This window comes from Oncorhynchus mykiss, chromosome 18, assembly GCF_013265735.2.
Source record: "Oncorhynchus mykiss isolate Arlee chromosome 18, USDA_OmykA_1.1, whole genome shotgun sequence".
NCBI classification, from domain to species: Eukaryota; Metazoa; Chordata; class Actinopteri; order Salmoniformes; family Salmonidae; genus Oncorhynchus; species Oncorhynchus mykiss.
The window spans coordinates 6,467,061-6,481,398 of record NC_048582.1 but is presented as its reverse complement, the minus strand read 5'-3'; the positions used below and the strand labels follow the sequence as shown (position 1 = coordinate 6,481,398).

At 51.4% G+C, this 14,338-nt stretch overlaps 1 protein-coding gene across 2 annotated transcripts in view; it reads left to right on the top strand.

Moving 5' to 3' along the window:
- Window positions 1-11,530, top strand: part of march4l (membrane-associated ring finger (C3HC4) 4, like) — a 17,799-nt gene extending 6,269 nt beyond the window's left edge. For both annotated transcript variants that reach the window (XM_036951547.1, XM_036951548.1), the window contains 3 exons: window positions 8,861-9,016; window positions 10,375-10,567; window positions 10,898-11,530. In XM_036951547.1, coding sequence (XP_036807442.1) covers window positions 8,861-9,016; window positions 10,375-10,567; window positions 10,898-11,388 — 840 coding nt within the window. In that variant the 3' untranslated portion in view covers window positions 11,389-11,530. The remainder of the gene's footprint in view (window positions 1-8,860; window positions 9,017-10,374; window positions 10,568-10,897) is intronic.
- Window positions 11,531-14,338: the final 2,808 nt, after the last annotated feature.

Below are 14,338 nucleotides of genomic sequence, written 5' to 3'. Positions count from 1 at the left end.
TCTCTCTCTCTGTGTCTCTCTCTCTGTGTCTCTCTCTCTGTGTCTCTCTCTCTGTGTGTCTCTCTCTCTGTGTGTGTCTCTCTCTGTGTGTCTCTCTCTCTGTGTATCTCTCTCTCTGTGTCTCTCTGTGTCTCTCTCTCTGTGTCTCTGTGTCTCGCTCTGTGTCTCTCTCTCTGTATCTCTCTCTGTGTCTCTCTCTGTGTCTCTCTCTGTGTGTCTGTATCTCTCTAATAAAATAGGTTGTATGGGTCCTTAGGAAAAACAACATTTGAGCCTGGATATGGTGAGCCTGGCAGATTCAAGACTACCCACCATCACTGCTGACCCTTTAAATAGTTGATCCTGCTTCTTATTAGAGAAGATCCTGGTGAAGGATTCATCTGACCAGAGAGGATGTGGCCTGGTCATGATAACCATGGTAGCTGTGAGATGTCTAGAACCAGAGAGGATGTGGCCTGGTCATGATAACCATGGTAGCTGTGAGATGTCTGGAACCAGAGAGGATGTGGCCTGGTCATGATAACCATGGTAGCTGTGAGATGTCTGGAACCAGAGAGGATGTGGCCTGGTCATGATAACCATGGTAGCTGTGAGATGTCTGGAACCAGAGAGGATGTGGCCTGGTCATGATAACCATGGTAGCTGTGAGATGTCTGGAACCAGAGAGGATGTGGCCTGGTCATGATAACCATGGTAGCTGTGAGATGTCTGGAACCAGAGAGGATGTGGCCTGGTCATGATAACCATGGTAGCTGTGAGATGTCTGGAACCAGAGAGGATGTGGCCTGGTCATGATAACCATGGTAGCTGTTAGATGTCTGGAACCAGAGAGGATGTGGCCTGGTCATGATAACCATGGTAGCTGTTAGATGTCTGGAACCAGAGAGGATGTGGCCTGGTCATGATAACCATGGTAGCTGTGAGATGTCTGGAACCAGGGAGGATGTGGCCTGGTCATGATAACCATGGTAGCTGTGAGATGTCTGGAACCAGAGAGGATGTGGCCTGGTCATGATAACCATGGTAGCTGTGAGATGTCTGGAACCAGAGAGGATGTGGCCTGGTCATGATAACCATGGTAGCTGTGAGATGTCTGGAACCAGAGAGGATGTGGCCTGGTCATGATAACCATGGTAGCTGTGAGATGTCTGGAACCAGAGAGGATGTGGCCTGGTCATGATAACCATGGTAGCTGTGAGATGTCTGGAACCAGAGAGGATTTGGCCTGGTCATGATAACCATGGTAGCTGTGAGATGTCTGGAACCAGAGAGGATGTGGCCTGGTCATGATAACCATGGTAGCTGTGAGATGTCTGGAACCAGAGAGGATGTGGCCTGGTCATGAAAACCATGGTAGCTGTGAGATGTCTGGAACCAGAGAGGATGTGGCCTGGTCATGATAACCATGGTAGCTGTGAGATGTCTGGAACCAGAGAGGATGTGGCCTGGTCATGATAACCATGGTAGCTGTGAGATGTCTGGAACCAGAGAGGATGTGGCCTGGTCATGATAACCATGGTAGCTGTGAGATGTCTGGAACCAGAGAGGATGTGGCCTGGTCATGATAACCATAGTAGCTGTGAGATGTCTGGAACCAGAGAGGATGTGGCCTGGTCATGATAACCATGGTAGCTGTGAGATGTCTGGAACCAGAGGATGTGGCCTGGTCATGATAACCATGGTAGCTGTGAGATGTCTGGAACCAGAGAGGATGTGGCCTGGTCATGATAACCATGGTAGCTGTGAGATGTCTGGAACCAGAGAGGATGTGGCCTGGTCATGATAACCATGGTAGCTGTGAGATGTCTGGAACCAGAGAGGATTTGGCCTGGTCATGATAACCATGGTAGCTGTGAGATGTCTGGAACCAGAGAGGATTTGGCCTGGTCATGATAACCATGGTAGCTGTGAGATGTCTGGAACCAGAGAGGATGTGGCCTGGTCATGATAACCATGGTAGCTGTGAGATGTCTGGAACCAGAGAGGATGTGGCCTGGTCATGATAACCATGGTAGCTGTGAGATGTCTGGAACCAGAGAGGATGTGGCCTGGTCATGATAACCATGGTAGCTGTGAGATGTCTGGAACCAGAGGATGTGGCCTGGTCATGATAACCATGGTAGCTGTGAGATGTCTGGAACCAGAGGATGTGGCCTGGTCATGATAACCATGGTAGCTGTGAGATGTCTGGAACCAGAGAGGATGTGGCCTGGTCATGATAACCATGGTAGCTGTGAGATGTCTGGAACCAGAGAGGATGTGACCTGGTCATGATAACCATGGTAGCTGTGAGATGTCTGGAACCAGAGAGGATGTGACCTGGTCATGATAACCATGGTAGTTGTGAGATGTCTGGAACCAGAGAGGATGTGGCCTGGTCAAGATAACCATGGTAGCTGTGAGATGTCTGGAACCAGAGAGGATGTGGCCTGGTCATGATAACCATGGTAGCTGTGAGATGTCTGGAACCAGAGAGGATGTGGCCTGGTCATGATAACCATGGTAGTTGTGAGATGTCTGGAACCAGAGAGGATGTGGCCTGGTCATGATAACCATGGTAGCTGTGAGATGTCTGGAACCAGAGAGGATGTGGCCTGGTCATGATAACCATGGTAGCTGTGAGATGTCTGGAACCAGAGAGGATGTGGCCTGGTCATGATAACCATGGTAGCTGTGAGATGTCTGGAACCAGAGAGGATGTGGCCTGGTCATGATAACCATGGTAGCTGTGAGATGTCTGGAACCAGAGAGGATGTGGCCTGGTCATGATAACCATGGTAGCTGTGAGATGTCTGGAACCAGAGAGGATGTGGCCTGGTCATGATAACCATGGTAGCTGTGAGATGTCTGGAACCAGAGAGGATGTGGCCTGGTCATGATAACCATGGTAGCTGTGAGATGTCTGGAACCAGAGAGGATGTGGCCTGGTCATGATAACCATGGTAGCTGTGAGATGTCTGGAACCAGAGAGGATGTGGCCTGGTCATGATAACCATGGTAGCTGTGAGATGTCTGGAACCAGAGAGGATGTGGCCTGGTCATGATAACCATGGTAGCTGTGAGATGTCTGGAACCAGAGAGGATGTGGCCTGGTCATGATAACCATGGTAGCTGTGAGATGTCTAGAACCAGGGAGGATGTGGCCTGGTCATGATAACCATGGTAGCTGTGAGATGTCTGGAACCAGAGAGGATGTGGCCTGGTCATGATAACCATGGTAGCTGTGAGATGTCTGGAACCAGAGAGGATGTGGCCTGGTCATGATAACCATGGTAGCTGTGAGATGTCTAGAACCAGGGAGGATGTGGCCTGGTCATGATAACCATGGTAGCTGTGAGATGTCTAGAACCAGAGAGGATATGGCCTGGTCATGATAACCATGGTAGCTGTGAGATGTCTGGAACCAGAGAGGATGTGGCCTGGTCATGATAACCATGGTAGCTGTGAGATGTCTGGAACCAGAGAGGATGTGGCCTGGTCATGATAACCATGGTAGCTGTGAGATGTCTGGAACCAGAGAGGATGTGGCCTGGTCATGATAACCATGGTAGCTGTGAGATGTCTAGAACCAGAGAGGATGTAGCCTGGTCATGATAACCATGGTAGCTGTGAGATGTCTGGAACCAGAGAGGATGTGGCCTGGTCATGATAACCATGGTAGCTGTGAGATGTCTGGAACCAGAGAGGATGTGGCCTGGTCATGATAACCATGGTAGCTGTGAGATGTCTGGAACCAGAGAGGATGTGGCCTGGTCATGATAACCATGGTAGCTGTGAGATGTCTGGAACCAGAGAGGATGTGGCCTGGTCATGATAACCATGGTAGCTGTGAGATGTCTGGAACCAGAGAGGATGTGGCCTGGTCATGATAACCATGGTAGCTGTTAGATGTCTGGAACCAGAGAGGATGTGGCCTGGTCATGATAACCATGGTAGCTGTGAGATGTCTGGAACCAGGGAGGATGTGGCCTGGTCATGATAACCATGGTAGCTGTGAGATGTCTGGAACCAGAGAGGATGTGGCCTGGTCATGATAACCATGGTAGCTGTGAGATGTCTGGAACCAGAGAGGATGTGGCCTGGTCATGATAACCATGGTAGCTGTGAGATGTCTGGAACCAGAGAGGATGTGGCCTGGTCATGATAACCATGGTAGCTGTGAGATGTCTGGAACCAGAGAGGATGTGGCCTGGTCATGATAACCATGGTAGCTGTGAGATGTCTGGAACCAGAGAGGATGTGGCCTGGTCATGATAACCATGGTAGCTGTGAGATGTCTGGAACCAGAGAGGATGTGGCCTGGTCATGATAACCATGGTAGCTGTGAGATGTCTGGAACCAGAGAGGATGTGGCCTGGTCATGATAACCATGGTAGCTGTGAGATGTCTGGAACCAGAGAGGATGTGGCCTGGTCATGATAACCATGGTAGCTGTTAGATGTCTGGAACCAGAGAGGATGTGGCCTGGTCATGATAACCATGGTAGCTGTGAGATGTCTGGAACCAGGGAGGATGTGGCCTGGTCATGATAACCATGGTAGCTGTGAGATGTCTGGAACCAGAGAGGATGTGGCCTGGTCATGATAACCATGGTAGCTGTGAGATGTCTGGAACCAGAGAGGATGTGGCCTGGTCATGATAACCATGGTAGCTGTGAGATGTCTGGAACCAGAGAGGATGTGGCCTGGTCATGATAACCATGGTAGCTGTGAGATGTCTGGAACCAGAGAGGATGTGGCCTGGTCATGATAACCATGGTAGCTGTGAGATGTCTGGAACCAGAGAGGATTTGGCCTGGTCATGATAACCATGGTAGCTGTGAGATGTCTGGAACCAGAGAGGATGTGGCCTGGTCATGATAACCATGGTAGCTGTGAGATGTCTGGAACCAGAGAGGATGTGGCCTGGTCATGAAAACCATGGTAGCTGTGAGATGTCTGGAACCAGAGAGGATGTGGCCTGGTCATGATAACCATGGTAGCTGTGAGATGTCTGGAACCAGAGAGGATGTGGCCTGGTCATGATAACCATGGTAGCTGTGAGATGTCTGGAACCAGAGAGGATGTGGCCTGGTCATGATAACCATGGTAGCTGTGAGATGTCTGGAACCAGAGAGGATGTGGCCTGGTCATGATAACCATAGTAGCTGTGAGATGTCTGGAACCAGAGAGGATGTGGCCTGGTCATGATAACCATGGTAGCTGTGAGATGTCTGGAACCAGAGGATGTGGCCTGGTCATGATAACCATGGTAGCTGTGAGATGTCTGGAACCAGAGAGGATGTGGCCTGGTCATGATAACCATGGTAGCTGTGAGATGTCTGGAACCAGAGAGGATGTGGCCTGGTCATGATAACCATGGTAGCTGTGAGATGTCTGGAACCAGAGAGGATTTGGCCTGGTCATGATAACCATGGTAGCTGTGAGATGTCTGGAACCAGAGAGGATTTGGCCTGGTCATGATAACCATGGTAGCTGTGAGATGTCTGGAACCAGAGAGGATGTGGCCTGGTCATGATAACCATGGTAGCTGTGAGATGTCTGGAACCAGAGAGGATGTGGCCTGGTCATGATAACCATGGTAGCTGTGAGATGTCTGGAACCAGAGAGGATGTGGCCTGGTCATGATAACCATGGTAGCTGTGAGATGTCTGGAACCAGAGGATGTGGCCTGGTCATGATAACCATGGTAGCTGTGAGATGTCTGGAACCAGAGGATGTGGCCTGGTCATGATAACCATGGTAGCTGTGAGATGTCTGGAACCAGAGAGGATGTGGCCTGGTCATGATAACCATGGTAGCTGTGAGATGTCTGGAACCAGAGAGGATGTGACCTGGTCATGATAACCATGGTAGCTGTGAGATGTCTGGAACCAGAGAGGATGTGACCTGGTCATGATAACCATGGTAGTTGTGAGATGTCTGGAACCAGAGAGGATGTGGCCTGGTCAAGATAACCATGGTAGCTGTGAGATGTCTGGAACCAGAGAGGATGTGGCCTGGTCATGATAACCATGGTAGCTGTGAGATGTCTGGAACCAGAGAGGATGTGGCCTGGTCATGATAACCATGGTAGTTGTGAGATGTCTGGAACCAGAGAGGATGTGGCCTGGTCATGATAACCATGGTAGCTGTGAGATGTCTGGAACCAGAGAGGATGTGGCCTGGTCATGATAACCATGGTAGCTGTGAGATGTCTGGAACCAGAGAGGATGTGGCCTGGTCATGATAACCATGGTAGCTGTGAGATGTCTGGAACCAGAGAGGATGTGGCCTGGTCATGATAACCATGGTAGCTGTGAGATGTCTGGAACCAGAGAGGATGTGGCCTGGTCATGATAACCATGGTAGCTGTGAGATGTCTGGAACCAGAGAGGATGTGGCCTGGTCATGATAACCATGGTAGCTGTGAGATGTCTGGAACCAGAGAGGATGTGGCCTGGTCATGATAACCATGGTAGCTGTGAGATGTCTGGAACCAGAGAGGATGTGGCCTGGTCATGATAACCATGGTAGCTGTGAGATGTCTGGAACCAGAGAGGATGTGGCCTGGTCATGATAACCATGGTAGCTGTGAGATGTCTGGAACCAGAGAGGATGTGGCCTGGTCATGATAACCATGGTAGCTGTGAGATGTCTGGAACCAGAGAGGATGTGGCCTGGTCATGATAACCATGGTAGCTGTGAGATGTCTAGAACCAGGGAGGATGTGGCCTGGTCATGATAACCATGGTAGCTGTGAGATGTCTGGAACCAGAGAGGATGTGGCCTGGTCATGATAACCATGGTAGCTGTGAGATGTCTGGAACCAGAGAGGATGTGGCCTGGTCATGATAACCATGGTAGCTGTGAGATGTCTAGAACCAGGGAGGATGTGGCCTGGTCATGATAACCATGGTAGCTGTGAGATGTCTAGAACCAGAGAGGATATGGCCTGGTCATGATAACCATGGTAGCTGTGAGATGTCTGGAACCAGAGAGGATGTGGCCTGGTCATGATAACCATGGTAGCTGTGAGATGTCTGGAACCAGAGAGGATGTGGCCTGGTCATGATAACCATGGTAGCTGTGAGATGTCTGGAACCAGAGAGGATGTGGCCTGGTCATGATAACCATGGTAGCTGTGAGATGTCTAGAACCAGAGAGGATGTAGCCTGGTCATGATAACCATGGTAGCTGTGAGATGTCTGGAACCAGAGAGGATGTGGCCTGGTCATGATAACCATGGTAGCTGTGAGATGTCTGGAACCAGAGAGGATGTGGCCTGGTCATGATAACCATGGTAGCTGTGAGATGTCTGGAACCAGAGAGGATGTGGCCTGGTCATGATAACCATGGTAGCTGTGAGATGTCTGGAACCAGAGAGGATGTGACCTGGTCATGATAACCATGGTAGCTGTGAGATGTCTGGAACCAGAGAGGATGTGGCCTGGTCATGATAACCATGGTAGCTGTGAGATGTCTGGAACCAGAGAGGATGTGGCCTGGTCATGATAACCATGGTAGCTGTGAGATGTCTGGAACCAGAATAAATACATTATATTGGTAATACTGATGATAAAAATACACTTTTTAATGAGTGTCACACACTAACATGTCATCTCACTCTCTCTCACTTTCTCTCACTGAGCTGATAAATCTCTATCACTCTCTCTGAGAGGATTATAAATGACAAGTTCACGGTAAAACGCACTGATGTGAGAATCACACACGCTCACACACACGCACTACACACACAAACTTTCACACATAACAAGATAAGAGTGTTAAGGATTCATCTCTGAGGAGGTCTCTGTTCAAACAGATTACATGAGCTTTGGGAGGTAAGAAAGCAGAAACCACAGCTCTGTCTATCTGTCTGGAGGAAACACGCTGTAGAATCCACACTGTGACAGATACAGAGTCATTGGGGACATGTAGGTGTAGAACTGAAGGGCACGTTACTGGTAACGCTAGAGACAAGGCTCCAGATCGACTGTTCTCCAGAGCTGTGGGTGTAGAACTGAAGGGCACGTTACTGGTAACGCTAGAGACAAGGCTCCAGATCGACTGTTCTCCAGAGCTGTGGGTGTAGAACTGAAGGGCACGTTACTGGTAACTCTAGAGACAAGGCTCCAGATCGACCATTCTCCAGAGCTGGGGTGCACAGGACATGTAGGTGCAGAACTGAAGGGCACGTTACTGGTAACTCTAGAGACAAGGCTCCAGATCGACTGTTCTCCAGAGCTGTGGTGCACAGGACATGTAGAGATAAGGTGGCTCCCTATTCCCTACATTGTGCACTACTCCTGCTCTGGCTAAAAGTGATGCACTATATAGAGAATACGGTGCCAGATTAACCCTGTGGCAGCGCCAATTATGTACATAAACCCTGGATTGCTGATGCTACGTATTGGCCAATGAGAGGCTTTGAAGCCATGTGTCGGCCATTTTGGTGCTCCCCAGTCGGAACAGACGTCCATAAGAATGAATGGAATTCTACAGTATTTCAATGAGGACAAAATGACATGTATAGAAGTATTTTTTGTTTTAGTAATGTAACAAATATATACTTTAAGGAAAATGTTTTTATATATGATATCTTTATCTCACATAATATCATTTAAAAGTCTGCATTAAGGCTGTGATAGAGTAAACATGGCTACAACTAATGTAGACATTAATACATGCATTTCTTTAGATTCCACAATATTTTTGACACCGGTGTCGGAGTGTCAAGATGGAGGGGCGATGGCTTCAATACAGCGCCCCCTGTTGTTCATCTAGTGTATATGTAAATCACTGGTCAGCACCCTGGCCGACACTCAGCTGGCTCACTGTAAGACAAAACCAATAGCAGCATTTTCCTTTGTGTCCCACAGGGGGAGCTGCTGAGCCCGTGTCGCTGCAGTGGGTCTGTCCGCTGCACCCATGAGCCCTGCCTCATCAAGTGGATCAGTGAGAGGGGCTCCTGGAGCTGTGAGCTCTGCTACTACAAGTATCACGTGGTAGCGATCAGCACCAATAACCCGCTCCAGGTAGGGACAGCTGTGATGGGACTCGCCAGCTCTTGGACTTGAGTCAGGGGGGAGGGTTTTAGGGGATGAAGAGGAGAGCTCTAATTGGGTGTATATCACACAGCACTGCAGAGAGAGAGGGGGTTAATACTAGAGTATAGTGTGTATGAATAGTATGGGATGATGATGTACTCTCTCTTCCTCCCTCTCTCTCCCCCTCCCTCCCTCTCTCCCCCTCCCCCTCCCTCTCTCCCCCTCCCCCTCCCTCTCTCCTTCTCTCCCCCTCCCCCTCCCTCTCTCCTCCCTCCCCTCCCTCCCTCTCCCTCCTCCTCCTCCTCCTCCTCTCCCCCATCCCTCCTCCCTCTCCCTCCCTCCTCCTCCTCCCCCATCCCTCTCCCTCCCACTCCCTCCTCCCTCCTCCTCCTCTCCCCCATCCCTCCTCCCTCTCCCTCCCTCCCTCCTCCTCTCTCCCTCCCACTCCCTCCTCCTCCTCCTCTCCCTCCTCCTCCTCCTCCTCCTCCTCCTCTCCCCCATCCCTCCTCCCTCTCCCTCCCCCCATCCCTCTCCCTCCCACTCCCTCCTCCTCCTCCCTCCCTCCTCCCTCTCCCTCCTCCTCCTCCCCCCATCCCTCCTCCCTCTCCCTCCCCCTCCTCCCTCCCCCTCCTCTCCCCCCCATCCCTCCTCCCTCTCCCTCCTCCTCCTCTCCCCCCCCTCCCTCTCCCCCCTCCCCCCCCTCCCTCCTCCATCCCTCCTCCTCTCCCCCCATCCCTCCTCCATCCCTCCTCCCCCTCCCTCCTCCATCCCTCCTCCTCTCCCCCCATCCCTCCTCCATCCCTCCTCCTCTCCCCCCATCCCTCCTCCTCCTCTCCCCCCATCCCTCCTCCTCCTCCTCCTCCTCCTCCTCTCCCCCATCCCTCCTCCCTCTCCCTCCCCCCATCCCTCTCCCTCCCACTCCCTCCTCCTCCTCCCTCCCTCCTCCCTCTCCCTCCTCCTCCTCCCCCCATCCCTCCTCCCTCTCCCTCCCCCTCCTCCCTCCCCCTCCTCTCCCCCCCATCCCTCCTCCCTCTCCCTCCTCCTCCTCCTCTCCCCCCCTCCCTCTCCCCCCTCCCTCCTCCATCCCTCCTCCTCTCCCCCCATCCCTCCTCCTCCTCTCCCCCCATCCCTCCTCCTCCTCTCCCCCATCCCTCCTCCTCCTCTCCCCCATCCCTCCTCCTCCTCTCCCCCCATCCCTCCTCCTCCTCTCCCCCCATCCCTCCTCCTCCTCTCCCCCCCATCCCTCCCCCTCCTCTCCCCCATCCCTCCCCCCCCCCATCCCTCCTCCTCCTCTCCCCCCATCCCTCCTCCTCCTCTCCCCCCCATCCCTCCTCCTCTCCCCCCAGTGGCAGGCCATCTCTCTGACAGTGATAGAGAAGGTCCAGATAGCAGCGGCCGTGCTGGGCAGCCTGTTCCTCATGTCCTCTATCTCCTGGCTGGTGTGGTCGTCCCTCAGCCCCTCGGCCAAGTGGCAGCGCCAGGACCTGCTCTTCCAGATCTGCTACGCCATGTACGGATTCATGGACCTTGTCTGCATCGGTGAGGCCGGCACACAGAGGAACTCCTCCTCCTCCTCCTCCTCCTCCTCCTCCTCTTCCTTGGTTGATTTATTGGGGGGGAAAAGATACACAACCCAGGGGATTCTAGTTGTTTGTACCGTAGTCCCTTATGGAATACACCTCCCTCCTCCTCTCCTCTTCCTTCATTCCCTCTTCTCCAATCAGGACACTTGAGGTGGGACATATATGACTCCCCAGACAGAGCTCTGGAGGACTCACTGTGTGATTAACCAACACTACCAACATGTTGGATTCAGGATGTATTCATGTGTAACTGACAACCTCCCCCTCTTCTTCTCTCTCATTCAAGCGCTGATCGTCCATGAAGGCCCCTCAGTGTTCAGGATCTTTAACCGCTGGCAGGCAGTGAACCAGCAGTGGAAGGTGCTCAACTACGACAAAATCAAAGACACTGAGGACCACCAGAGATCCAGGCTCACGCCCAGGCACCTGGCCCTGCCCAACCCCAGGACGAGTGCTCCTCCCGGGGCAGAGCCGGGGGATGACATGGTCTCCCCCTCCACCTCCTCCCTCATGGCCGCGGTGGCCGCCTCCGCGCCTGGCTACACCGTGACCACAGCCGCAACCGCCAGCCTGACGACGGTGACAACGCAGGACTCAATGTCGGAGCAGGGGCCACCATCCCTGCCAGACCACCACTGTGCGTACAACATCCTCCACCTGCTCACCCAGCACCTCTGGACAACGCAGCAGGAGCCCCGCCCCACTCAAGTCCATCCCCAGCCTCCGCAGCCCAGCAACAGCAGCCGGGAGCTGGTCATGAGAGTCACTACGGTCTGAGGCTTCAACTGAGGCCTAACTTTGTTACGTTACAACAACCAACATAAGAGAGAGAGGGGTGTGTGGCCTCGTTTTGGGAGTGTGGGTGAGGGATGGGAGTGTGGGTGAGGGATAGAGTGTGGGTGAGGGATAGAGTGTGGGTGAGGGATAGAGTGTGGGTGAGGGGTAGAGTGTGGTGAGGGGTAGAGTGTGGTGAGGGGTAGTGTGGGTGAGGGGTAGAGTGTGGGTGAGGGGTAGAGTGTGGGTGAGGGATAGAGTGTGGGTGAGGGATAGAGTGTGGGTGAGGGGTAGAGTGTGGGTGAGGGATAGAGTGTGGGTGAGGGATAGAGTGTGGGTGAGGGGTAGAGTGTGGGTGAGGGGTAGAGTGTGGGTGAGGGATAGAGTGTGGGTGAGGGGTAGAGTGTGGGTGAGGGGTAGAGTGTGGTGAGGGGTAGAGTGTGGTGAGGGGTAGTGTGGGTGAGGGGTAGAGTGTGGGTGAGGGATAGAGTGTGGGTGAGGGATAGAGTGTGGGTGAGGGGTAGAGTGTGGGTGAGGGGTAGAGTGTGGGTGAGGGATAGAGTGTGGGTGAGGGGAGAGTGTGGGTGAGGGGTAGAGTGTGGGTGAGGGGTAGAGTGTGGTGAGGGTTAGTGTGGGTGAGGGGTAGAGTGTGGGTGAGGGGTAGAGTGGTGAGGGGGAGAGTGTGGGTGAGGGATAGAGTGTGGGTGAGGGGTAGAGTGTGGGTGAGGGGTAGAGTGTGGGTGAGGGGTAGAGTGTGGGTGAGGGGTAGAGTGTGGGTGAGGGGAGAGTGTGGGTGAGGGGTAGAGTGTGGGTGAGGGATAGAGTGTGGGTGAGGGGAGAGTGTGGGTGAGGGGTAGACGATGGACAGGGGGTGAGGAAGGAGAGGTGGAGGGCAAGAGAGAGGGAGAGATTTGCCAGTTTCCTGTGTTTTGACAGCCTTGATGTAATAAAACAAGATTTCCAGATCTGTGTGTGGTGGTCTGATGTAGCAGGAAGGATGTGTGAGGCAGAGCCATTTCTATATATATATATATATATATATATATATATATATATATATATATATGACTCTGCTTAGAGGGAGCTGTGATAGATGGCACTGATCTGATGTGATCTACTATGTAGCCTGAGGAAGCTGCAGTCCTCACAGTCGGGATAAATAGACCTTTCTAATTACTATGAAGACAGACAGGAGCACAGTTCAGAACAGTGACAGTCCATAACACTAATACCTTCTTACATTAGCTGTTCACAATGACAATTCAGAATGCATCCCAAATGGCACCCTATACCCTACATAGTGCACTACTTTGGACCAGAACCTGATGTTCCCTGTGCAGTCCACTAGTTTTGACCAGGGCCCAGGTTGCTATTTGGGATGCAGGCTGAGATCAAGTTTCAATACAAAACACAAGCCGTCTCCTTCTGAAGAGCTTGAATAGTACGCCACTGACCCGAGGTTAGTTTGGAGTAGCCTAAAGTATGTGGTAATGCATTAACAGTTGAATTATTCATATTGGAATAGGATTCCTTCCTGTCAACTCTGAGACATGGCAGAGGCATCACAGACAGCTTTACATCTTCCCAGAGTCATTTATAAACAGCTTTACATCTTCCCAGAGTCATTTATAAACAGCTTTACATCTTCCCAGAGTCATTTATAAACAGCTTTACATCTTCCCAGAGTCATTTATAAACAGCTTTACATCTTCCCAGAGTCATTTATATACAGCTTTACGTCTTCCCAGAGTCATTTATAAACAGCTTTACATCTTCCCAGAGTCATTTATAAACAGCTTTACATCTTCCCAGAGTCATTTATAAACAGCTTTACATCTTCCCAGAGTCATTTATAAACAGCTTTACATTTTCCCAGAGTCATTTATAAACAGCTTTACATCTCCTAGAGTCATTTATAAACAGCTTTACATCTTCCCAGAGTCATTTATAAACAGCTTTACATCTTCCCAGAGTCATTTATAAACAGCTTTACATCTCCCAGAGTCATTTATAAAACAGCTTTACATCTTCCCAGCATGATAAACACAAAGGTTAAATCATGATGTGTGTCTAGTAGAACACAGTGAGCAGGTTGAAATGGATTTGACTCAAAACCTGTCTCTCCTGTCAGGTCCATCAATTTTAGTACACGTTGGCATCTCTATGAGAAGTGAATCCATATGATCTTTGATAACACCACCGATGGCAGTAAAAGGGCTTCATGTGTGACAGCAAGTAGCCTGAGAGAAAACTGAAGTGCAGCAAGTAGCCTGAGTGAAAACTGAAGTGCAGCAAGTAGCCTGAGTGAAAACTGAAGAGCAGCAGAGGGTGTTGTTAGGGTGAAAACTGAAGAGCAGCAAGTAGCCTGAGAGAAAACTGAAGAGCAGCAAGTAGCCTGAGTGAAAACTGAAGAGCAGCAAGTAGCCTGAGTGAAAACTGAAGAGCAGCAGAGGGTGTTGTTGGAGTGAAAACTGAAGAGCAGCAGAGGGTGTTGTTGGAGTGAAAACTGAAGAGCAGCAGAGGGTGTTGTTAGGGTGAAAACTGAAGAGCAGCAGAGGGTGTTGTTAGGGTGAAAACTGAAGAGCAGCAGAGGGTGTTGTTAGGGTGAAAACTGAGGAGCAGCAGAGGGTGTTGTTGGAGTGAAAACTGAGGAGCAGCAGAGGGTGTTGTTGGAGTGAAAACTGAAGAGCAGCAGAGGGTGTTGTTAGGGTGAAAACTGAGGAGCAGCAGAGGGTGTTGTTGGAGTGAAAACTGAGGAGCAGCAGAGGGTGTTGTTGGAGTGAAAACTGAAGAGCAGCAGAGGGTGTTGTTAGGGTGAAAACTGAAGAGCAGCAGAGGGTGTTGTTGGAGTGAAAACTGAAGAGCAGCAGAGGGTGTTGTTGGAGTGAAAACTGAAGAGCAGCAGAGGGTGTTGTTGGAGTGAAAACTGAAGAGCAGCAGAGGGTGTTGTTGG